Genomic DNA, 25,103 nt, shown 5'->3' on the forward strand with positions numbered 1-25,103 from the left:
GCTGCTCGTGAGGAATAACAAAGTTCATGGAATAATAAGCACAAGCCATGGGGCATGTCAACAGGGAGCAGAGGTGGGAAAAAACAATCTGTCAGTGCGTCAGAGCATCCATCACTCCATCACCACTGATTGCAGTGAGAGGCGTGATGCTGCACAGCTGGCTGATTGTCTATGAAACAGCCGCTCCTGAACTTTTTCATGCTGAGGACTCCAACGCAGATAGGCTATTTGTACAGGATCCCGCAGATTAATGAATGGATGGATGAATTTCCACATTTTGATAAACGAGGAGAAGCAGTGAGACTTTACATGGCGTACTGAAGGTCCCCCAAGGTCCTTCGATTTCAGCAATCACTCCTCCATACGTCCTTGCTCAGACTGCTTTTTAAAAGAGGTGATGTAGCTCCCAAACTACCCATATAGGTCACACTGATGCTCTGATTGTACAATCTCTCTCTCAGCTGGGGAGATAACAGGGGGGGAGAAAAAAAACTTTTATTCATTCTAGACTTGCAATCGATGTGACTTGTCTGTGAAGTGGATCAATAATGCCTCTCTTTGAAATCATCAGTCACGTCAGTGGTGAATTTAAAAAGCGTAATTAGGAACGGCTTTTTTAAACATCCTGTATTGACGTCTTCTTTGGTATGGAGAAAGACACCATTCTGCATCATTAACTTTGTATTATTGCCTGATGGAGCCTGCTGCTGCTACTTCCCCACCTGCTGAACTCGGAGCGCTGTGTGTGATTGGGCTTTCAGACCAAATTCTCCCCTCTTTCACTTGCTGATGGGGGAAGTGAAGCTTGCAGGCCTAAATTGGCTGGAGTATTGTAATGAGCCCAGCCCCACAGTGGAACCCAGACCCGTGGAGTTACCCTTCACAATGGTTTCCATCAGGATTGTTTGTGCAGTTGAACATGTGTAATTTTCTCTCTAATCGTCTTATTTGATTACTTTTGTGCAGCTTCTAATCTGACATGACATTACACGGCCATGAGCACACATTCTCCCAGCGTTGCCATAACTTGCCACAATCTTCTGTGCTGTCCATCTGTCTCTCTCTGGTAATAAAATGGTATCAATACTGCAGAGAGGGCAGGTGGGCGGTTGTAATAGAGTAATTTATTTTAGTTGTCACAGAAATATAAGTCTTTGATTAGGGAGCTATACACATCAGGCTACACAAATAGAACCTTTCATCAAATCACAAAGCATGTGACACTATTGACCGTGGAGGCTTCTCGCTGGGTTTTATCTCCCCCAACAAGATTCATAACACAATATGTGAAGAGCACGACGATGCAAAATGCAAGGAGGGTAATACAGCTCAAGGCAAATCTTGTTCCAGCGTACCGGATGAGTATTACATTTTGGGCCGCTGAAATGCATGAACAAGCTGTATTTTCTGGAAGGCGAAGCGAAGATGTTGATGCAAGAAATACTGATCAGCGTTATTAAACGACAAACCGAGTGAGCTAGAGAGATTTGTGACATCCTCGCCTCAAGTTTGTTGCCCCCCCCACCCCCCAGTTTGGGAACTTGAAAAAAAGGATCTGTTCAACCCAAACGGCAACCTCTGTGACTGTGAAGTGAAAGCCTATCCCCAAAAACTGCAGTTTCTCAAATGTCCACTTGAGTCTGGTTACAGAATGAGTCAATCTCCATAAGTCCCCATGTTAAAATGTCCAATTTTACAGCAGAAATAAACATGTAGCAGACGCTAAAAAAAGGCAGCTAAGTAAATTCGAGGAAACTGTGGGTGACGTCACGTATATGCCATAAATTCTTCATACTGTCAGTGATTCAAACTGTGAATAACACCATGCATAATGATTTAAGTGATTTACACTTCATAGGCAACATTTGGCTTGTTGCTCAAACAGTAATATCCAGACAGGTGATTTTTGGAGCAACAGAGTGGAGAAAGAAACCTGAATAATGTTGAACGAATGCAGATGCTTCTGCGCGGGGCACGATGGTTCACTGGCTGGTTTGATGATGAATGATGATGTATGAAAATGATGTGAATCACAGGCGATGGCCTTCACAGTCACCAGATCTCAAACCAACTCCTATGGGAGCTTTCAGACTGAAATGTTAGACACTCAGCACCATCATCAAAACTCATCATCTTGAGCAGCATTGGAGCTGCTTTGGGAGTGTCTGACACCCAATATCGTGTACTATTACGTGTCTGTCCATTAGTTTGTTTGATCATTCAAAATGTGACATCATTTCCCAAAAAATTCATCATGCAATCTCATCTTCAAAGGTTTGGGATGATTGAGTTTCCTCTTCTGTGTGTTCACCTGTGTGTGAATCATAAATGGACCACAGGCGTAGAGTGATTGATCTGGATTATCTAATTACCACTAATAATACAGCTGCTATTAAAAAACAAACTGTAGAACATACACCAGATTTTAGGTGAAAGACCTTCATTTAATTATCATTAAAGTACTCATTACCCAAGTCTGTATACAGTATATTATGATATTATTATTATTACTGGTGCATTAACTTGTAAACAGTATTTCAATACCATAAGTTGTTTATGTTTTTATTCTTTTATCATTGTCTTATTTATTCATTTATTTGTTTAACTGTTTTTTGTTCTTAAATCATAAAAAGTCTTTTGTCTCTCTGTTGTCATCCTGTATCCTGTTTGTGCTCTTGTCTATATATATATATATATAATGATAATAATAATATCTAGATTTTGAAAATAGATACTCAGTTTAAGAATCAGAAACAGGCTTATTGCCAAGTAATTTGTCATTTAGATTAGATTAGGTTAGATATACATATATATTTACATATATATGTTATGTTTACATATATATTTATTCATCCCACTACAGGGAAATTTACTTGTTACAGCAGCAGAGGAAAGTGTAGCATACACTACAGAATTAGAAAAAAGTAGAAAGGGCAAAAACACAATACACAGACAGAAATATCAATAACCTAGACAATAAACACGAAAAACAATCAACCTTCAAAACAGACTGTAGTACTGAGGATCAAAGTGGCGTGATATATAAATAGAGTATTGTAATGTAAAGTTTGGTATACTTTATGTTTTTTGTTTGCTGTCTACTTTTATTTATTGTAAGGTGACTGAAAGGCGCCTATGAAATAAAATGTATTATTATCATTATTAATTATTATTAAGGATGTTTTCACATACAGGAACTTGTCTTGTTGGTTTTGGCGCATAACAAACATTAATCTTTAATCTAAGCTGAACAGTGCAGGAAATATTCACCAGGTAGTGTGCAGAATATTATTATTATTGTTTGTCTATTGTTATATATAAGAAAGAAGAAACATGCATGTGTGTTCACGTGTATTTTTTTACATAATAAAGACTTCTTTCATTAATCTCCACTTGTCAAACATAAACAAACATCACACACACACTGTCCAATTGGCTCCGCGCAGCCAGGCTGTACCTTTAAACCGCTCCGGCTGTCATGCGCAGCGCACGGCGCAGTCTGGAACGGTCCCCGGGCAGTGCGCATGCGCCGGAAGTTGCTGCCGCAGACAGCAGCAGCAGTGATTCGGGCAGCGCAGGGCAACCGGAGGAAAATCGGTCCGTTTTAAAACCATGGCGACGTGTTAAACGATGCCTTTCGCAGAGGTGAACGGAGAGTAAGTAGTCGCATCTTAATAAGCACGCCTGTTGTCCGACGCCGCGCGTCATCCTCGCCAATTTAAGGGGATAAACGTGAGGAACGCTTGCAGGAGGCAACAATGGGACTGTGTATGTTTCAGACTGCCTGCCTGGCTAGGTTAGCTAGCCAGGAGCCTGGGCAGTCAGCTGGCACACTAGACTGGCAACATGCAAGGTTTATATCCACTTGTGCAGCCCCTCTTGTGTTTTACGCGCTGCACTTTCTGTGCAAAAACATATTTAATTCAAGCAGATCTGTGCGCAAAGCTGCTGTTTTTTTTTATTTGCAATATGACAACAACAGTGAGGATTAAGTGAGAGCTTCATTTGCATGCCAAATCATCATCATAATTATGATTTTTATTTTTTTAATTCTCGCATTAACATGGTGCAGACAGTTTTGTGCCACCTCTCTGGAGAAATTATAAGTCTCCCTCCCTCCTCCTCCTCTTTTTTTTTCTTTCCTGTGCATGCAAGTTGGAGAAAAGAAAAGTGTGTGTTATCTCGTGCTATTCCAGGCTTTTTAAAAGTATGTTACAGCCGTCACTTGTGTAAGATGCGCTCATTAGGACGCGCATCCAAATTTAGAGTGTCAGGAGTCCTCAAGTCGTGATTACAGATGTTAAGCTCGCTGCTTTGCACCTGCCTGCAAAATAGCACCTCTTAATATAACGACAGGAGAGGAGAGGAGGAGAGAGGAGGAGAGGGGAGGAGGAGGAGGTGGAGGAGGTGGGGGAAGTGTCTCCACCTGCAAAGGCAAGTGTTAAAGGTGATAACAAAAGGTTGACGTCACCGGGCTCATCCTGATCCTTGCCGCACAACCGCGACCACTGAGGAGGAGAAGAAGGAGGAGGAGGAGGATGAGGGTGGATGAGGAGGAGTTTTTGTGTGTGCCATAACGTCTAATGGTTCGTGTCTGGAAGGAAAAGGTCTTATCTCTGATCAAATTTCGGGTATCCTAAGGGCACACTTAACTAATGGGATCCTATCGATGTTTCCTCCCTCCCCTCCACTCCTCCAAAGCTTGATCTTTACACGGCGGAATGTTAATGTTGCCACAGCCTGTGCGTGTTGTCTTTGGAGTCTGCTTTTTTTTTGATGGAGCTTGATGGATATTATTTAAGAAAGTCTCTCTCTCTCTCTGTCTCTGTGACTGACTCGGATTTAGTGGGATGTGATGGGAGCGATCGGGTTTGCTCTGCACATGGTAAGCTGATGAAACTGTGACAGATCTACATATTTGTATATTAGAGTATTTGAGTTATTATAAGTTTTTTTTTTGTTTCTGTTTCTGACAGCAAGAGGGGAGGATGTGCTCATGAGATATACCCGGTGCTTACTCAAACAAGAGCCTGACATTACTTGCTCAGAAGTGCAGTTTTGCAGTGTAGCTTTCTTCCCCCCTACATTTTCCAAAGAGCAGATAATTAAATTTCAGACCTTGTTGTCTGGGAAACTCAGGCCCCTAGACTCTGTGCAATTATCGTGTAGAAGGAACCCTTTTTGCATTGGGGTGCTATGTTTCCCGGCACAATGAAGATTAATTAGGTCTTAGAAACAAATGACTGTAAGGCCTCTCCCCATCTGTTAAATGCTGCGCGCCTCTAATGACAGCAGTCTGACAGATACCTAGAAGAATGAGAGTAAAAAATGCTATTGTGATGCATGTATAGATTTTGCAGCTCAGTCTTTTTTTTTTTTGAGAGTGATTTGTGTGATGCTCTTACTTATAACGGCAGTGGCAGGCGGATAAGCCTTGAATGTCAGGAGCACCTGGTTCATTAGTTCATGTCGTTCCCGGTCAGCAATGGAGGAAATTACAGCGTTCCGCCAAATTGAAATACCACTTGAATGCATGTGTTAATTAGATCCCTGCGTGGCTTTTTCAAAGTGTCTCTCCTCCTCCTGCCCGTGAGTCATGTGCTGACTCTTTGACCTGTCACCGCAAGTCTTTTGCCGAGAGCAAGCTGACAGATAAGCAAGTTCGCAGCCACTGACGAATATATTGATTTACACTGTGGGCAGATGGAGGGTAATTTCCTCCAAAATACTTGTGCATCTTGGCTGCGGCAGCCTGTAGACGAGGTTAAACTATTTAAAAAACATACATATTGTGGAGAGCGCACACACCTACGTGTTTAAGCTTACTTGAGTGGAAGCTTTAAAGTAGTGAGTAGAGAGTACAGCGTGAATGTAATGTGCTCACCCACACAGTTTTCTCGATGCTAACCTCGCTGTATCAAACTTTCCTGTTGTAAGCAGTGAGCACCTTGCGCTGGATGCAAAAGGTTCTCCACGTTACAGCCACACAGTCCCGATTCCCAACATAAGGCTCGTCTCGGATGAGCGGTAATAAGAGGATAACATCAAGGCGGTGCTTTTTTATTTCTTAGAGGACTTCAGAGCGAGACTGTGAATAACAGATCACAAGGTACAAAGACTCTACCACAGAAAGTTGAGCTGCTTTTATGTCTCAGCTGTTGTTGGGATTCACAGGGAGCTCATTAAAATACATTGATTAGTAACAGTCCCGATTCTGTGATTGTTGACTGTGAAATGGCTCGGCTAACCAGCATATTTAAAAAAATGTTTTTGATGCAATGATTCTCCGTGCTGGAATGAGCCACTTGGCTGATGCTCGTTCTGGTTTATTCAAAGCCAGTCATTTGATGTAACATTTTAGAGACGGTACTTGAATTGGAAATGCTCATCCCCGGTGATGCGATGCGTTTGTTTCCTTTTCATATTCCAGCAAAGGGCTCGTCTATGTTAAACCTCTTGCAGGTGTTGTCTGTGAATTTTTATTTAGTTCACCCTCCCAGGTCGTTTCAGATGAGCAGCATTTCGTTAAATATCATCCATTTGCTAAATGAAGCTGCCCCACGCATGCACGCACACACACACACACTCACACACTCGGCTCTGGACAGCATGGCTGAGATTTCCCAGGTACCAGTGATCTGCCAGCTGGCTCCACCTTTCAAGTCCTCCAGTCACCGGGGCAGCTGTCAGCTCCACACTCTCCACACTCAGCCACCAACTTGGAGAGACTTTTTCTGCGAGGCCACCCGAGGTCTTTCTTCCTCCTTCCATCGTATTACGACTCAGACAGACAGGGAGCAGATGTTTGGTGGCCTTTGTGTGGAGTAGGCTAAGTCAGGAGACCCAGTGTGTGTCTGTGTGTGTGTGTGTGTGTGTGGGTCAAACGCAGGTTAGGCTGGGAGTAAATAACCGCAGCCACATGATACAGCCAGATCAGGTGTTTAGGGCATTGTAGGTAACTTCTGGATACCTCTGAGAACAAGGGAGCAACCTGCAGGGCTCAGGCCGTGGGTCAGCTGTTACGTGGTATTTAGTTTGGTCTCATGTGGTGCCAAATGACTATCGGCAATAAGACTATTTGAGGATACACTTCCTGTCTTTGTTTGCTACATTTTTGTGTTCTTCTTCGTGGATTTGTTAGCCAGCAGGTCCAATTGCGTAATCAGAAAAACCTTTTTTGAGTGCTGCAACCTGACGTTACAAAGAACCAAGAACCGTGATTTCTTTTTCTTTTTTATTATTAAATTGTTGTTGTCTTCAGCTTGAGGGCAATCGCGAGGGAGAATCTAACATTTGCAGCAAAAACAGCAGCAGCAGCAGCAGCAGCAGCAGCAGGAGGAACAAGGCTCGGTTCAGGACAGCATCTGTCTGATCAGGCTTGTCGGAGGCACTGGAGACGACAGGGTTGTTTATCCACCTCCATCTCACAGGAACAGCAGAGGAGCGGGGCAGATACCGTTATCTGTTTATGGCGCGAGATAAGGCCGTCTCAATCGGATCACCGACCCTCCGCCGACACTCTCCGCCCCTCTATAATAAGAGGTTGCCAGGCGATTCCCATATCACCCTTAAGTAATCCTAATAGATGCTATTAGCATGTCCGAGGTTATTGCTGCAGTTTTTTTTTTTCCAACATCCATGCCAGCTGTACATATCAGGGCATCATTAGACAGAACCAGAGAGGGCTCAGACTGTGCGACCCGGTCTGCCGGGTCAGAAAGAATGCCACAACAAAGCAGCAGTAAAGCTGTAGGGGGATATCAAGTGAAGGCGGATAGAGGGTGAGGGAGCTCAAAGTGTCATAGTTGGCGCAGACATTAGATAAGGCTAAGCTACCAGAGGATTAAAGGGAGGGAGAAGATGTAAAATGCTGTCGGCTAATTGGGCTTTATTTTTAATATTTCAGAGGGTTCATTAGAGACTAAATTGGTGAAGGATTTCAGCTCCGGCTGCAGTCTGGGAGTCTTTTTTTCTGTGACTAGCTTTACAACCTGAGTAATAGCAGATACATTTTGTCTTGTTATTGAACAGTTTTGTTTACCACAATCTCTCTAAGACTGTAACTGTAACATCCTCTCTTCCAAGAAGAATTCATGTGTTTGAGGTGTTTAAAATCCCATTTCCGGAAATTGTTAATAAAAAATGTTTGTTTTTTTTGCTCCGGCATGCTACAATAACCTGAAGGATGAGTCGAGTTTAGAGAATCACGCCGTTATCTTCTTCTCTCCGAGGCTCGGAGGCTCGGTCTGAGTGTTAAAGAGCTCGGCTGGAGTCTGAGCTGAGGTGTGCGGTCAGCGCACGGCTCTTTGCCACGACCCTCCCTGAGTTTATCATCGGTTGCACCACTTCTCCATGCCTGAGTTATGTGTATGCATGTCTGTATATGTGTGTGTGTGTGTGTGTGTGTGAGTGGGTGTGTTTTTTCTGTGTGCGTGCAGTGGACTGGAGATCGAGCGGCGCTAAGAATGGGGCCCTTTTATAACCTCCTAACCCTCTGGTCCCTGTTTGCAGCCATTGTTGGCCACAGTGAATGGTATCTCCGTGCCTTGAAAAGTAACCAGATGACATTCTTCCTGTTGTTCAAAAGGGCCCGGGGGTTGTGTTGTGAAAAGCGGCTGAAAGGATAGGCTAAGACTGTGACCTTCAGAGGCTAATCTCTGGCATGTCATTCAGTGCCCGTTTGAAGCAAATGCAGACCTTTTCTCCCTGATAGCAAGTCAAACAAGGCAGAAATTCCTCTCAGGTTTTCAACACTTACACTCCAGAAACAAGTCAAGTTAGCTTTTTTTTTTATTTTTTTATTAAACCTCCACCATGAAGGGGTTGTTTTGTAGCGGGGGCCGAGCTGAATCGTTATTCCAGACAGGCAGTGTGTCTGACACCTACATTGTCCAAACAGTCTCTGTGACTGAGCTCTCTGTACACAGACCTGTGGCATCAGCCCCCCCCCCCCACACCCACCCCACTCTCTGTGCTGCATGCTGAAATACCGCCGCTGCTGTGAAAGCAGTGGGGATGAAATGCACTTAGTGAGACAGTAAACATCGGTGCAGCTCTCAAACTAGCTTACGTTGTTTATGTCTCATCTCTTTCTCACACACACACACACACACACACACACACACACACACACACACACACACACACACACTCTCTGGTGTATTTGCTGTCTTCAGCTGGCTGGCGTTTCCAGGAATGTGCAGAGATGCAGTTGTCGCTCTGCGGGGTGGTGATGGGGATGGTGGTGGTGGGGGGTGTTGGCTGTAATCACAGTTCATAGTTCAGGACTCGGCTGAGCCGGAGCCGGACAGGAGTCACTTTATTCTCCTGAGCTGGAAGAGAACACTCGACATCAGGCGCTTTTTTTTTTTTGAAACTCTGACAACAGGTTGCTACTTAAACTGCAGCCTGCAACACATCCGCAGCCTATTTCAGAGTTTTATCGAACATCATGACTCTCAAACCTCCCCTTAGCCAGATGCTTTCAGTCTTTACCGTTAATGTGTTCAAGGGGATTTGCTTTTCAGCACGTTAAGAATACACTTTCGGTGGCAGCGAGCTGTCTTTGTGCCTCTCTAAATGATCTCTGAGAGCGTACCTCCTGTGTTTAGTGCTCCTGCTTCCTGTGTTAGCGCCGTGCCACCTGTACGAGGTTAAGATCGGGGTCAGGCCTCTTGCAGGAGGCTGTTGTTTTGGGGGGGGGCCCCCTTTTTTTTCTTTTCTTTTTTTTAAAGGGGCACTTGACGTGGAAAAGAAAAGCTGTCAGAGTTTTTAAGGGCCCCTTTTTGTCAGCCATCTTTCAACGATAAATGATTGGCATATCTCCTGCCATTTCCCCCTTTTGTTTGCGGCCGGTGAGTTTGAGAGCAAATAATGAAATTGACCATTAAATCGGCCTCCGTGTGTGTGTGTGTGTGTGTGTGTGTGTGTGTGTGTGTGTGTGGCAAAGTTGTTTACAAAGGAAGCATTGAATTAGAAAAGGAAAATGTCAACTTTTATCATGCTGCTGCACAACCGCTTTTGCATTAGTCAGAAATATCCCCTGAAGTAGTGTAACATCCGCAGAATGTGATTGAGATACGGGGGCAGAGAGGAAGAAAGGGTGGGCCGCAGTTTGAACGACGTACTGGAAAGTACGTGTGTGTGTGTGTGTGTGTGTGTAAAGAGTCCTGAGGCAGTTCATGTTGCTGTGTGACAGAGAAGCATTCGTCTTGCTGTGTATCTGACGTCCCCGGGTCTCATTGCGAGGGGTTTGCCTTTGCCACGTGTCGGCTTTCTGTAATTAATAGCCAGTAGCCCCCTCACCCCATCAAGGGACCAGGTGTTGCTTAGATCTGCTCTGGCATGGATACACTAGTGGTGGTGGGTTTCAGTGTTATTGGGATAAAACTCACAGATGTCACCAACATCTCAGCTGACTCTGTGTGTGTGTGTGTGTGTGTGTGTGTGTGTGTGTGTGTGCATGTAAACACGCAGTCCCAGACTCAAAACAAAGAGATGTATAATCATGAATTTTAATGGCGCGCTGCTGATGGATAGCTTGTTGGTAAAAGATATGGTTCATTTAGTCTACTTTGTGTCAGGCACCATTGTACTCGTGTCCTGTGCTGTTTAGCAGGGCTAGCGGCCCTGACAGATTGCCATCCCGATGGGGAGATTTACCCAGCCAGCACTGCCAATGGCACTGACACCATCATTAGGCTTTGATCAGCTGCAGTCTGCAAGGGGAAGAAGAGAGAGTAATATTCTTGATCTAATTACTAGCAGACATTTCAGGCAGTGTAATGTGTGATTTAACCTCTTGTCAGAGGCTATAAAAGGAAGCTGGGTTAATCTTCCTGGCAACCTCTTTTCCACGCAGGGGAGAGCGAGTGCCTTTTTAAATTCCACATTCCCGTGAAGCTGGTTTAAAAACCAGCACGCCGGCGTTAAGGTACACTAACGCACCGCGGCTGACTTTCTACGCCTTCGAATCTTTGAAGGCGTGAGTTCTCTGACCTTTTGAATGTTTGCAACAGCTGGTCTGCAGGAACTCGTGTGCATTTTGGAGAATTGCGAGTAGCAGAGGAGAAAAAAAAAAAAAAAGCTGTCCTTTTGACTTCTTCTGCTACGCTTCCTCCAAAAAGGATTGTTTGGCAGCTCCCCCCCTTTGTCTTCTCTGCTCTCTCTCTCTCGTTCTTTCTTCTTCTTCTTCTTCATCACCACCCACACACTGCAGCACGATGAGTGCAGGAGACTTGATTGAACAAATAGATTGTAAGTGGAATCAAGGGGTTTGGGTTAATCAGTCGAACACAGTTAAACAATTCTTTGGACATGAAGGGATTAGTCTTGCCTGCGTTGAGCTCATCAGATCCCATTCTCCCCCAGTGCTGGCCGGGCTTTTAGGGCCAAGGGCCACGGCCTCTCTGGCTCCACGGAGAACCACACACGCACCCCTCAGCATGCTCCATTGCCTCTGAATGCCCCACCACTCTCCTCTCCCTTTGTTACCGAGTACAATTGGAATGATGGATTAGCAAATTAAATGTAGACCTTTCTATTCATGGCCATCCTTGCTTAAAGTCTCATTCACTGGATCTATCCCAAACCTGCATTAAAATGGTCACCGGGTTCACTGTGTGTCCTTCAGGAGAGTCTTTTAACTCTCGAACGCTTTCTTAAAATCAACTTGGCGACTCTCTGCGTCTTGTTTTTACAGCCTGACTTCCTGTACGTGTTCTTCCCCCTTTTTTTTTTATTCTGAGTGCTGATCGCGCCGATAGAAGCGATCCCGATGCGATGATGTCTTGATAGCGAGAGCTCGATGCACAGCTGCAGCCGGCCTGAGCCTGCTCTTAATTTACCTGTGACACCAGCTCCTCCGTGCTCCTTGAGAGCAGAGCGCGGACCCTGTCGGTCCCACAGATCTGACCCACCCTTGAAAACCCTTGATCCACTTTGTGGTGCCTGGTACTTTGTTAAAAGCCGCTGTGTGTTCCCCAGTTTGAACATATTATTTTCAACTGGTGGTTTTGTCGTAGCTATTTTGTTCTACCTCTGTTTTAATGTCAGGGCAACCATGTTTCACATTATTACCTGCAGAACCTTCTCACCTGTGAAAGCACTGCAGCTTTTCTTTGTCTTACTTGATAGTAGTGACTATGTTTTGATTTTGAGCTGTCTGTTACACCAAAAAAAGTGATATGATAACGTCACCTTGGGCTCTGGAAACTTTCAAAGTTCCCTTTTTTCTTCAGACAATAGCAATTAATCAAGACAAAACATCAACAGATTAATCAATGAAAGTGAAATTGATCGTTAGTTGTAACTGCAGTGAGATATTAAGGATTTAACTTCTAACTTTTACTACGTACCACCGCAGAAAATATCAGACAACACCTTAGGCTGACCCTCTTTAGCTACAGGCAGTTTATTCCTAATAAGAAAATAATTTAATGGTGACTGTGAAGATGTTGAATCGTGAACAAAACCAGAGCTAATTTGGTGGAAAACGGTCACTCCTGATCCACGCTTCATTTCCAAATATTTCCCATTTCAGTGTTTTTGAATTCTTCATGTCACCTCCACTTTCTATCCTGCCGTCACATTTCAACTTGAGCACATGTGCACGCTACCTGCATGAACGTGACGACGTAACAGGCTGATATTGAAACAAAATATTACAGGAAATAAAAGAAAAAGTTAAATTATCTAGGTATTTCATAGTTTAATTCAATATTTTCTAGCATTTCAATTTAATTTATTTCACTTAAAGTACCACTACAGGAAGGTCGTGTACCACGGTTTGAGAACCAGTGATTTAAGACAAAGATAATGACCTCTGCAGGGAGCTGAGTTATACTTGACTTGTGATTTTCTGTATTTATGGAGGATTTATGATACATTTTTATATCATCAGTCTTTTGTTATATTATATTTTTCCTGACCGGCCCTATACATCAACATCCATGCTACAAAGGACTCCATTATGTTGCTGTTTTTCCTTCAGTGCAGCCAAAGTTTAACTCTGTATTTCCAAGTCTGTTTCCCACCGCTGCTATCTTTTTCCTCCCTCTGCCCCAGCCAGTCCCTCCTCCCGGTGCAGAGTGTGTGCAGGGGAGGACGGGGGTGGGGGTTGGATTGCTGTGCTCTGTAGAGACCCCAATTAGCAGGACTAGCAGGCCTCCTGAAGGTCACTCCCAGAGCTTTGGTGTGAGAACAGAGGAGGGCTTGGTCGGTCAGCAGCAGCTCTCTAAGAGTGACGGGGCTGAACTCTCAGCTGGACCTGGGAAGTTCTCACACGATAACCACACTTTCTTAGCTGCAGCAGCAGTTTGCATATTCTCAGGTTTTGTTTTTTTTTTATTTCTTTTGCATCGCACAGAGTTGGCAAAAAAAAGTGGCTCAGGATTTTTTGCTAAAGGTCAAGTGTTCTCGGCGGACTGTCATAGTATACTGTGACCATATCTGAGAGATCCATTTGTCATTAGCTCCAAAGTCCCCTACTTCATCAGCCCGTGTCTGGTGTCGGCTATCTCGGCCCTGATTGATGGCTCTGTCCTTATTGCAGGGAACGGGGGTCGATGGCAAAAAATTTGCTGCTGGGTGCATTAATGCTGTGCTCAATGGCATAGACCTTTGAGCATGCCTCATCAGTCTTGAATCATTGGACGGCCGCAGGAGATCTGTATGAGCGGGCATGATGCAAGAAAGCAAGAGCGAGAGAGGGAGAGCGATATGAGAAGGAGTAAAGGAGTTTTTTATCATCTGGGCCAACTCTATTACTCATATGACTCTATCTCACAGGCTACAAGAGGAGATTGAATATTTTGATTTAAGCTTTATGTATTCAGGACTAGCCACACACAATATGGGGGAAAAAATTTGGTTTGTTAAAGATCCATTTCAGTGCTCAAACAACTCAGATCTGCAGGCCTGAACCACCGTTAAATCTATGGTAGAGTATTGTTTGAAATGTTGTTGTGGTCTGCACAACAAATGAGCTCATGTATCAATACTGGAACAAAACTTTCGATACATTTCGTTTGAGAAATATTCAGCAAAACTCCAGAAATCCAGTGCTGTGTTGTCTGAACATTTTTCTACATATAGTTGGCAGAATTCAGCAAATATTCGATCAAAGAATAACAAATCTGAGCAGACGTTTCATGCTTGCTTTTGGAATTTGACATGTCTTTAATTCTAGGTTGGAAAATAAACGCGATACGCGGCTGTAGTGAGATTCTGAATCTCATGCCACCTAAACTAGCTGACAAAACATACAAGTCTTTAACTTGTAGCTTTGCTCATTTCCATCCATCTGTTTTCTTCCACTTATTCGCGGTTGGGTTGCAATGTAGGGCTATGTAGTCCCTCCAGCGGGTTTTGGGTCTGGTTGGTCGTGGTACAGAACACCTCCAAAGGCGCCAATCAACCGCTTGTATCCGTGATCTCATTCTTTTGGTCACTATACCACAGGTGAAGGTTGGAACGTAGATGGACTGGAAAATCGAGAGCTTCACCTTCCAGCTCAGCTCCCTCTTTACCACAACGGTCCGGTACAGCCACACCGACCTGCCAGTCCATCTCACGCTCCATTTTCCCATCAGACCCCAAGATACTTAAACTCCTTTTCTTGGAGCAGCAGCGTTTGACTCAACAAATCTAAGCTTTTGTGCTAAGGTTGCACACAAAGCTGCCAGATCAGTCATTAAATAATCATCAAATTATGACATTTCTCTTGTTTTCTTTGCTAATATGGTGATTTGTTTTTGTAGATTAAACCTCTACCTGTGTAGGAGTGAAAACTCTGGTGCCATGACAACACCAGTACACACCAGGTCTATGTGTAGGCTCACAGTCAGACAGGCAGACAGACAGAGAGGCCTGTGAGCCTGGGAGGGCCAGATGTTCCCATGAAGACAGAGAGGTGAGATATTTGCCATGCCGGGCCTGTGTTTGCCCGGCTCTCCACAGAGTCACCAGCTGGCTGCTCGGCGCCCTGAGCTCAGTGTCTGCAGAGGAAACAACTGGGGGGCAGAGGAGGCTCTCACTTATACAGAGAAGATGAAGGAGAGACCACAAATGTCTTGTGTGTCGCCAGGGGCGAAAGCAACACACATCTCACACAAACCCTGTCCAGGGCGGAGAAAGATCTCTTTTATTCTTCGTGGGCTGCTCTGTAGATGCGAGAGGGACTCGTTTGGTCTCGCTGGAGGCCAGACTGAATGTCAGAGCTGCCACGGAGGCGGCTGACCTTACCAGCCTTTCCACAGACGCACAGGATGGAGACGGGTCAGCTTTTATCGAACACGTACACAGCAGGGTTTGAAATCGGCATTTGCGCGTTTGTTTTTAGACTTTGTGTGGCTGCGCTTCTCGGTTCAGAGCGAAAACCCGGCAGAGCAATAATCCACCTTTACTAACCGAAGCAATGCGCCTCGATAGGAAACTTTTGAAGAGAGCTCTACGTTAAAAAAGATCCTCCATAACGTCTGAAAATACACCAAACTAAGAATAAAACCGGATAGAAAATAAAGATGAAAGATGAAACCGGCTCGCGCTTTTATTTCATCACAAGTCACAGTTGAGATTGTTTGAGCCGAGGCATAATTTTGATTAGGCTTTTTCTTTATGTGTGTGAAAATAAATATATATATATAAATATATACACATCTCATATGGGAGAGAGGGCCAGTTAGTATAATGGCAGAGTGGATAAATCTCTCACAGCAGGCCTGTGTAACACTGGAAGCTGTTTTTGTGTGTTAAGCCCTTTTAGGATGATTTGTGAGAGTCAGCGTTCGCACAGTTCTGCCGAGCAGAGCTGCTCTGACCCCCCCCCCCTCTCTCTCTTAAATCAGCCTAGCTGTGCTCGCTAACAGGCCAGGGCTGGTTAATGCTGGGTCAATAATATAGGTCTGGGTAGGACGGACGCACAGAGACTTAACTTCTTCTCTTTTTTTTCCCCCTGTTAAACACAGCGTACATGTCAATAAGTAGACACTGGAAATACTAGAGGAGGTCATTATTCCTGCAGAGGAAAATCACTGGTGCATATGTAGGTTTGCCTGTGTAGTTTCCTATGCGTGTGTGTGTGTGTGTGTGAGATGGGGGAACAGCTGCATTGATTTGGTTTTGTTTGCTGAGTACTCGGAGCAGAAATGTAAGCCGTGGGAACACCTGGAGAGGGGAAAATGGGAGAAGAGGTGGTGGTGGTGTCAGCTCTGCTATTGGCTCTGTACCAAGAATACATGCGCACACACCCACCCACCCACACACACACACACACATACACACACCTCTGATGTGTGAGGGCAGCCTGGGATCCCAATCAGCAGCACTTAACAAAGCTTTCCTCTTTCTCCCTTTAATCGCAGGCTCAATTTGTCACTGGGGTGTCCAATTTCTGATAAGCGCTTTGACTGAGAGCGGCGAGGTGGGTGTGGGGAAGAACACAAAATGGATGCACCTGCTAACAAATGAAATCAAACCACTCCATCTTCATTTCCCCTTTTTCCGCCAGCTGGAACAATGCTGCCGCGCTTTAGCTCTCAGGAACATTGAGTTATTTCCCACTAACCAGGGAGAAGGCCTGGCTGACTTACAGTCAAATAGTTTGAACATGCTCAGAAGTCGAACAACTGGGAATCTAATGTACATAGTAGGATAATTGCATAATTTCCTCTTAGCCGGCAGTTTATTTTTCAGAACAATTATTTTGTGGTCGGGGAAATCTGTTGGCAGAATCACGCATCATTCTTGTCTTTTCTGTCTGTATCTGTTCACTGGCTCATCTGTTTGTTTACGTCTCTGCTGCACAACTATGCGATTTATAACAAAGCAAGTTTTGACAATTTCCATCTCAGCACATACCTCAACACACACACACACACACACACACAGATTGTAGATTTATGGCCGTGTAGTATCTGTACATCTCTGTTTTCACCTAGCTCTGGACCAAACCCTCTTCCTGGCATCTTGACATGGCATCATGTGACTCACTACATTGTTGTCCCCTGTGTGATATGTGTGTGTGGGGGGGTGTATGTGAAGATAACACCAATATAGAGATGAAAGGAGCAGCTTACTTACATTCCTGTGACTCTCCTCTATAGTCTCAACATTTGTGATCCCTGACTTGTTATCTCGCGCCACTTTCACTCGTCCAGTAAAATATTTCAGCATCTACTCGCTAGATTTCAGATTTTATTCAGATATTGATGGTTCCCATGAGATATTCGGGTGATCACAGACTTTTCCTCCAGCAGGAGGTTGCCGCTTCGTTCACACTTGTGGGTTTTTTTTTTAGTGAAACGTCTCAACAACTATTAAATGGATTACCATAAAGTTTGGTACAAAAATTAATTATGAAGTGTAATAATTGTGGCTTGTGAATCTGCTGAAAGTTATCGTGAACATGTTGGCTTGTTGATGGTTGAGCTACAGGCTCACTAGCACGGCTGTACACTATTAAACTAATTTAATCGCAGTGCTGGAATAAGAATCTCTGATTAATACGACAAATATCACGTGTTAATCTTTAATTAGTGTGAGAGCGTGAGTAAATCAAATCCAATCTTTAGTGCTGCTTCATGAGATCTTTGCTTTTCTTTTACTACGTGTCAGATCTTTTTTTATTTTCCCCCCTCAAGTGGTTTAAAGCTGTCATGTCTGAGAGTAGGTTGGCTTATTCCTCATTGAGGCATGCCCAGCTTCTGGCTGCACTCTGGATGGATTTGCAGCAGATAAATAAATAACTAGGCTGGCACCCCTCACTTTGGATCCCCTCTGTTTTGGCAGGCCATCCGCACTGCATTTTCTATCAGGTGTAAACATGTCTGTCAAACGGGCACAGCCAGGGGGCCTCGGCGTTTTGGCATTCATAACGCCACGCCTGCGGCATTGCCAGCCCTTTCTGTCGGCCCACCTGACCTTGGCCAGGCTTTACATGACTGAGCACACTTAGTTCTACCTTCCACTTTTGTAGAGCTCTTCATGAGGCCAAGTGGGTTTAAGTGGCTGTTAGTGAAACTGACCCCGAAGTTGAAGAATAGACCTCGGCTGTCTGTCCCCGCAGCTCTGACGTGGTGGACGGGTAATGGGCTCATGACTAGCTCTGGCAAAGATAGCCAGGCCAAGCCAGGGACGCTCCCTGTCCCGATATCTACTCATGCTCTCATCTCACCACCATTACTGTCATCTTCTCCAGTGTGGACATCATCCAAGAGGCCGGCCCCGCTCTGAACTGCTGATGCAAAGACAAGAGTGCAGGAATGAGGTCAGTCTGATAAGAAGAGGCCACATATTTGGGAAGTGTGTTTCCTTCTCTTAGTTTCATGGTACACAGCTCCCCTAAGAGCCTCCGTTCTCATTGTGAAATCAACTCTCCGTATCTGACATGTATGCAAAGATTTAGCCGATCCAGCTACGGACTATGCATTATTCCAGGGGCACGCTGTCTCTCTCCGCTCCATATCCACCATCTCACCTCAGGGAACTGTCACTTTTTCATCAGTTAGTTACTGAGCGTTCATACAGCCTCCCGGTTGTTTCACAGACCCCTCCCTCGCTCTAAAGAAGAGTAGTTTCAAGTAGCTGTCTTCCTCTCTCCCACACTACTGCAGCAGTTTCCTTGTTTGACAGTTTTATCCCTGACACCCCGCAACTTGGAAACCACAATTTTACAGACTCTCAATTTGTGTGTGAGTCTGGGTTTGGGGTTCGTTTCTTTTCTTTTTTTTTTTTTATTACTGTGGCCGTCTTCCTCCCCCCCCTTTTTCTTTCTCTTTTGGTGTGAGATAACAGTCCGGGGTTGATGATGAGGGACTGAAAAAGCAAACGTCCCGTCCCAAACTCCTCGGGATGTGCTGGAGTCATCAGGATCCAGGCCTGTCGTAGCTTAACATGCCCGTGGGTCTCCAGCAAGCACTAGAAATCCTTTTTTTCTACTTGTGTTGTTTGTAAAGCCTGATGGGCTAATGAAGGCCACACTGATGTGTCATTTCTTCCTCTTAACGTTCTTAAGAGCCATTGCTTTTTCTCTTTTCACTTGACAGAATGCTCCGGCTTGGTATTCAAAGGTAAAAAGCTGTTCTCCTCTCCTCTCCTCTTCTTCCTGCTCCTTTTTTCTTTTTCTTTACCTCCTATTCAGAGACTCTGCTTGCAAAGAAAAGTAATTTCACTCTCTCTGTCCCTGAGAGAATCAACACAGTGAAGTTGCATTGAATTTCTACTGCAACATTTTTTTTTCTTGGCTCTATTTCAGACCTATAACCTGGGGGTAAACATGCAATTAAAATAACAGCAGCCTGCTTTCTCCTTCCACTCCTCCTCTCCTTCAGCCGTTAGCACAAGCAATGTACAACATGGTGACTTAGTTCTCCTAATTGCTTTTGCTTTTAATTGGTATAGAAAAGCTGTTAATATTCAACCAGCAACCAAACGCACTGTCTCACCTTGTTTTTATTTATTTTTTTATGCTTTATTATTTTCCTCCGCTAATATTGTTGTACGCGTCCCCGTCTAATGAGCTTATTTTTGTCTGCACCGCCGTCCTCGCTTCTCCTCGCGCTGGTGGATGTTTTTAATAGATGATTTCCCGTGTAATTAGCCTGATGAAAATTCCCACATTTCCAACAAATGCAGATCATAGTTGATGAGGAAGATATTGATCAAAAGATTCAGTAGAAATGCATTCGGCTGGTCTAATTTCCTAAATGGCTTCCCATCTATCTCCTTCCTTCTTCTCGTCTTTGCATTTTCTTTCTTTTCTTTTTTTTGGCTTTCAGATTCTTTTTTCTTCGTTCCCCAAGAGAACAGAAAAGAAAATATAGGTCAGCTTTTATGGGAGCAATTTGACACATGACACAAGCCATGCGCGTCACTTGTTCAAGTCCCGCTTTGTCTGCTCGTCTTTATTTGTCTATAATGAAAGCCACACAGTTATTTGCACACTTTTATTACGCCTCTATAAGTAGCTGGTGGAGATTTGCCGAGTCATAGGCCGCCCCGCGCCCCAACCCCCCGACTCTCTAATACTCTGAGAACCCTGTGGTGTCTGTCTGCACAGGGCTGATAGTGTGAGACGCCTGGCTAAACTCCACCAAGCCAATCCCTGCTCCACAGGCCGGCCCAGCTGGCTCGGCTTGGCCTGCACAGACACAACTCTGTTTCCACTCAGGACAGGAGGGGCTGTGTGACTGTGTCACAAAGGCTTCTGGGGTGGGCACCTATTTGCCTGGATGGCTGGAAAGCCAAGCCCTATTCTAGACCATGCTACTAACACCCCTGCATGGTGGTCTGAGCACAATTAGGACTCCAAGGCCAGTCACCGATTACAGCCTGAGGGGAGAGGCATCTCCAATTTTAGCGAGCCCGGTCCCCGCGTGGACTCGACACTCTATCAGGTGTAGTCATCCTGCTCCTGATACAAATAGTCCATGTGTTGAAAAAGCCTCCGCGGGGGCGGGTGCGCCTTTTTGTAGAAAGCTCCAGTGTTTGGCGTGTGATGTATATTTGAAGTCGCTGTGGCAGCGGTGCTGATACGCGAGTCAGTAGACGTCAGGCTTCTGTCTGCTGGGTTTCATCTCCTCCCCGCTCCGCTCGCTGCAAAAGCAGAGTGTCAGCTGGGGCATTACCATAGGCTGACCTTTGCTGCAGCACTCCCCACTGCACAGCTTTCTGACATTCAGGGGCGCTGTGGGGGAGGCAGGAAGGGGGTGGGCTGATGGCCTGTTGGCTGTTTTTTTTTGTGCCTGTAGTGTGTTGATGTGTGTGTTCTTATAACAAATGAACTGACAGTTTCTGCTGGTGTGTGTTCTTTCTTCTTCCCCACATCATTTCACTCTCTTGCCACCATTTCGCTTTTTGAAATCCCCCAGCAAAGACGCAGTTATATTTGATATTTAGTTTTTTTTTTTGTTTTTTTTTTCCTCCACCCCAAACCTGCCTGTTGTCAAAGAGATCGCTGTTATCTTTGTGTGAAATCTTGGCATCCTGATAAATGAGAGAGAGAGCTGGAAATCTTGCCTGCTGACATCAAGGCGGCTATGTACCTAAAATCTTTCCAAGGCCGAGGGAAAAGAATAACATATCAGGCCAATTAAAGTTAATGCATGGTGACACGCTGAATCGAGGGCAGGGATTGCTGCCATATGGCGGTCCAGGCTGTAAATCAGAAAGCAAAGGAGGGGGGAGAGAGAGAGAGGAGTGGGAGGCTGGGCAACAGAAAAGGGGTGATGCAGCACCAACATCACCAAATCCTCAGACGTCTGTCTCAACACTGCAGCTCCGCCGTTCAATTCAGCACTCTTTCCCCCTCCCCGTCTACCCATTCCTCCCCCCTCCTTGCCCGCCCATGCCCCTGCAGCACCCCAAGGTGCAACGCTCTCAGGTATCTGTGTAGAACTGGCAGCTTCATTAAGGCTTGTTTTTTTTTCTCCTCTCGCTGGGAGGATTTAAATGAGCTGTCATCCTGACCTTTTTGAGCTCCTGCTTTTTAAAGCGAGTTCAGCCGCCCCCCCCCCCTCCACAAACCCCCCGCCACTCGTCTTTCTCTCTTTCCACCTTTCTCACTCGCTTTGTCACTCCTTCCTCCACTTGTCTTTTCTCCCTGCAGGGGGGGAAGACACTTTTAAGCCATCACCCTGCGGCAGACAGGCATGCCAAGGTTGTTTTGTGGGTAATTGCCTCTCTCATAGACGCTGTTTGTCTGCGCACACTTCTGCCTCCCTCTTCTGATGCCACGCTGCAAAAAAAAAAGAAGGGGGGGCACGGACTCTGTAGACTTAATTTGCTTCCTGACTGTTCTTCAGTGCTGATTAAGCAGGCATCTGTGGCGTTTTTTTGAATACAGCGGTAAGCCAAGCGGAGCATGGCTAACGTTTTCTCCCTCTCTATTACATCAGGTTATTGCACAAAGTGGCAGGCATTTATTGGAGCTGTAGCCCTGTTTATTCATTTCTTTTTCACCACATCCTGAGCCCGGCTCCATTGTTTAATGTCCCCAAAATAAAGGCCTCTTTGAGGTCTAGAGGACTGCGGTATCGATCAGAGACTCACTAACTTGTCAGTGCCAGCCCTCTCGAGTGTGTTCTTCTCGAGTATACAGGAGTCATTAATTTCCTCTGCCATGGTCTGGTGGAGTCGGAGGTAAAGCCCAGGTAGCGGTGTACAACTAGCTGACTAACACGCAGGGAGAGGAGGAGGAGAAGGAGGAGGAGGTGGAGGAGGGAGTCGATTTTAAAGCTGCCATCCCCTCAGGCCCAGTCTGCCCGTTTTACTTCAGCTGTTTGATGTTTAATTGAAGTTGTTATTGGCATCAAATGTCACCTTACCTGATGCTCCAGGTGTGAATCAGTTTCTAATTGAAAGGTAACTATGTCTCCCTCAGCCCTGCGCCTCCGGGGATCGGCCACAGAGTTCCATTAGTCTGGACCCAGCCTCTGTATCACCACGCACCATGTGCTGCCTTGCAGTTATGTCTGACTGCTGACCTCTCCCCCTCTCTCTCTCTTTCTCTCTCCTCCCCTCTCCTCTCTCTCCCCCTCTTTTCTCTCCTCTGCAGTGTGAGGAGAAGTGCGTGTCCCATGTTGCATTAGTGTCTGTGTGAAATGCTGGCCTGTCTGCCAGGGCCAGGTGACCTCCCCCTCCAGCTTCTCCCCCACACGCAGATGAACACTGGACTTCAGAAATGTAAGTACCGATCTCGGGACACACACACTCACTCACACACACTCACAACTACCACCACCACCATCATCCCACACAACAAACCAAGCTGTTACAATCCTGCTGCCCGCCCCACGTCAGATGCCCATGCCAAACCCTGGCCTGGTTCTTCTTCTGCAGCTTTGTGTTAAAACCAAAAAGAGGGAAGAGAGAATATTTTTGTGCTCCAGGACCACTTATCTGTCTTCATGGGAAATTAGGATGAACCGCGCCATTAATTTGCTGATGAACAGTGAACTCTCTCCCTCCCTCTGCCTCCTCCCCTCCCACCATCACCCCTGAAGATCTGTCTGCCACAGGAGCGCGTGCTCCGCGTTCACGTGTTACGATTTGACCATCTCGGTTACTTTTTTCCGTCCGCCATCAGGAACTGTCGAACTCGCAGACAGATTGCGGCTGAGTGGTTTTTTGCCCTGATGATCTTGTAATGTGAGTGAATTTAAAGACGCAATCTGCTGCCCCGGTTTTAATGGCAGTCTAGTCAGGAGCTGGCCCAGTTAATTCAATGTGTTTGAATTTCTCAACTCAACTGCTGACAAACTTGGACTTGGTTGTTATTTTTTTTTTTACGGGGCAGCAGCACAAATGGAGAGCGTTGAAGTCAGCAATCACGGCGTGAGAGCTGAGGCAGGATCTGGATCTGAACAGATTGATGAATGGAGTCAGTGCTCGTCTTTCCGTTTGAGCGTTTCATAGTTTTTAAGAGGGTAAATGATCGTTTATCACCTTTTCAGACGCATTCATGTTGTGTAATAATATGTGGACTCAGTGATGCCTGCAACACAGTCATACTTGAATACCGCACCATCTGTTTCTTTGTCTCTCCGATGGTGAACTTTTTAGATATACCCAAAAGATCAGTCACTTCCCAGACTCAGAATACGACCCATCCGGCTTTATTTATTCGTTTAAATAAAAAGTCTATGTTTTATTCCTCCTCCTGTCTGTTTCTCTGAGTGGAAACTCAGTCCCAGCTTGACCCATTTCTGCAGCAGGTTTTTTTTTTTTTTGTAAAATGCTCCAGCTCATCAAGACTGTAATTTCAGAATCACAGTAATCAGCCAACCCCCAGGAGATCAGCGAGCGTGAGGGAGTCTGCTAAGTGCCAACGTCTGTTGCCTCACTCAGGCAGGCTTGTGACATGGCGCCGCCATCAGCTTTACACTGTTTCTCTCCCTCTCTGCTCTGCTCGTCCTTTATGTGACATGCTAAGACACATCAGAGCACGGGGCGCAACTGGAGTTCAATTTGTTTTTTCTGCCCAACGCTGTAATCCATTTTGGTGATGGAGCGTGCTTCTCGCAGCACGGCCGGTCATAGAAGTGTAATTTCAATCTTCTTTTTTCTTCTTTCTTTCTTTCTCCTCGTCATTCTCTCGTAATGCTTTTTCTTTTCATCATGCTCTTCAAAGTATCATTAACAGGCACTGCGTTACATCAAAGGCTGTGGAGCTGTTTTTCATTTAGACTGAATCATTTTCTGTCAGGAAAAATCTCGACTATCTGGCCCAAATGTGCAGTTTGTGCCTCAACCTTCCAGTAACACTCGACCGTCTCCGTCCTGCTCGTCCACAAGACTCGTCATCTCTGCAGAGCCTCATCGTTCACCCAGCGTGGAAGATCATTTGACAGCTTAACTCCGTGAGACTGCTCCTAGTTGAAATTCAGAGATTAGTTGTCACTTTAAATCTTTATTCAGTACACTGACATGTGCACAGAACAAAAAGAGGCTCAATGGAGAGTTAATATGAGCAGATCTTTGTGCCTTACTCGGAGTCCCATCTCGTCTTTGACACTTTCCCCTCCCTCTGTTTTCATCAAGAAACTCCAGATCACCAGGCCCGCCGCGAGCCGCGACCTCTCCCGCATGGGAGAGTCATTTAAAGTTACGAGTTTGCAGGTTGCTGTCAGAGGCAAGGCCGAAACGGCTGCTCTATTTATCATCAGGGAGTGACTGTTAACGGATGATGGCTGTGAAATGTAAAGGCTGTCGGAGAAGTAGATCAGGTACGCAGAAAGAGACAATGGGTCACGAAGAAAACTGGCTCATATTCCGGGAAGAACGACTTCGAGTGCCGAGAAGTGGCCCTCGGTCGTCGGTTCTTTCAGGCAGAACAACAAACAGCGAATACAGCTGGGCCCACTTGGCTGATTTTCACATCTCAGTAGGGACCACTGAGATCAAAAGCAAAACCGTCTTCTCTCCCTCTCCAGTTTTTACATTTTTCAAAAGGTCTATCAGCATGGGATGCTCTGCTCAAAATGTCTATAAAAATGTAAGGAGGTGGCATCATGTGGGAAAAACCAAATTCACATGCCTAATTTGACGCTGGAGCCTCAGACCTAATTTCCTGCTCTTGTGTGAAAATCGCAATTTGCAGCAGCGTG

General features: G+C 45.4%; 1 protein-coding gene across 4 annotated transcripts in view; it reads left to right on the plus strand.

The window, feature by feature from the left end:
• Positions 1 to 3,504: 3,504 nt before the first annotated feature.
• Positions 3,505 to 25,103, plus strand: part of fam222ba (family with sequence similarity 222 member Ba) — a 29,384-nt gene continuing 7,785 nt past the window's right edge. The window contains exons 1-3 of one of the 4 annotated variants that reach the window (XM_027273494.1): positions 3,505 to 3,656; positions 18,197 to 18,265; positions 22,553 to 22,680. In XM_027273494.1, coding sequence (XP_027129295.1) covers positions 22,599 to 22,680 — 82 coding nt within the window. In that variant the 5' untranslated portion in view covers positions 3,505 to 3,656; positions 18,197 to 18,265; positions 22,553 to 22,598. Of the gene's footprint in view, positions 3,657 to 14,892; positions 14,912 to 18,196; positions 18,266 to 22,287; positions 22,360 to 22,552; positions 22,681 to 25,103 lie in introns of those variants that run through there. The other 3 variants (XM_010736527.3, XM_027273495.1, XM_019274964.2) reach the window with 3 other exon arrangements.

Source organism: Larimichthys crocea, chromosome XXII (assembly GCF_000972845.2).
Source record: "Larimichthys crocea isolate SSNF chromosome XXII, L_crocea_2.0, whole genome shotgun sequence".
NCBI lineage: Eukaryota > Metazoa > Chordata > Actinopteri > Sciaenidae > Larimichthys > Larimichthys crocea.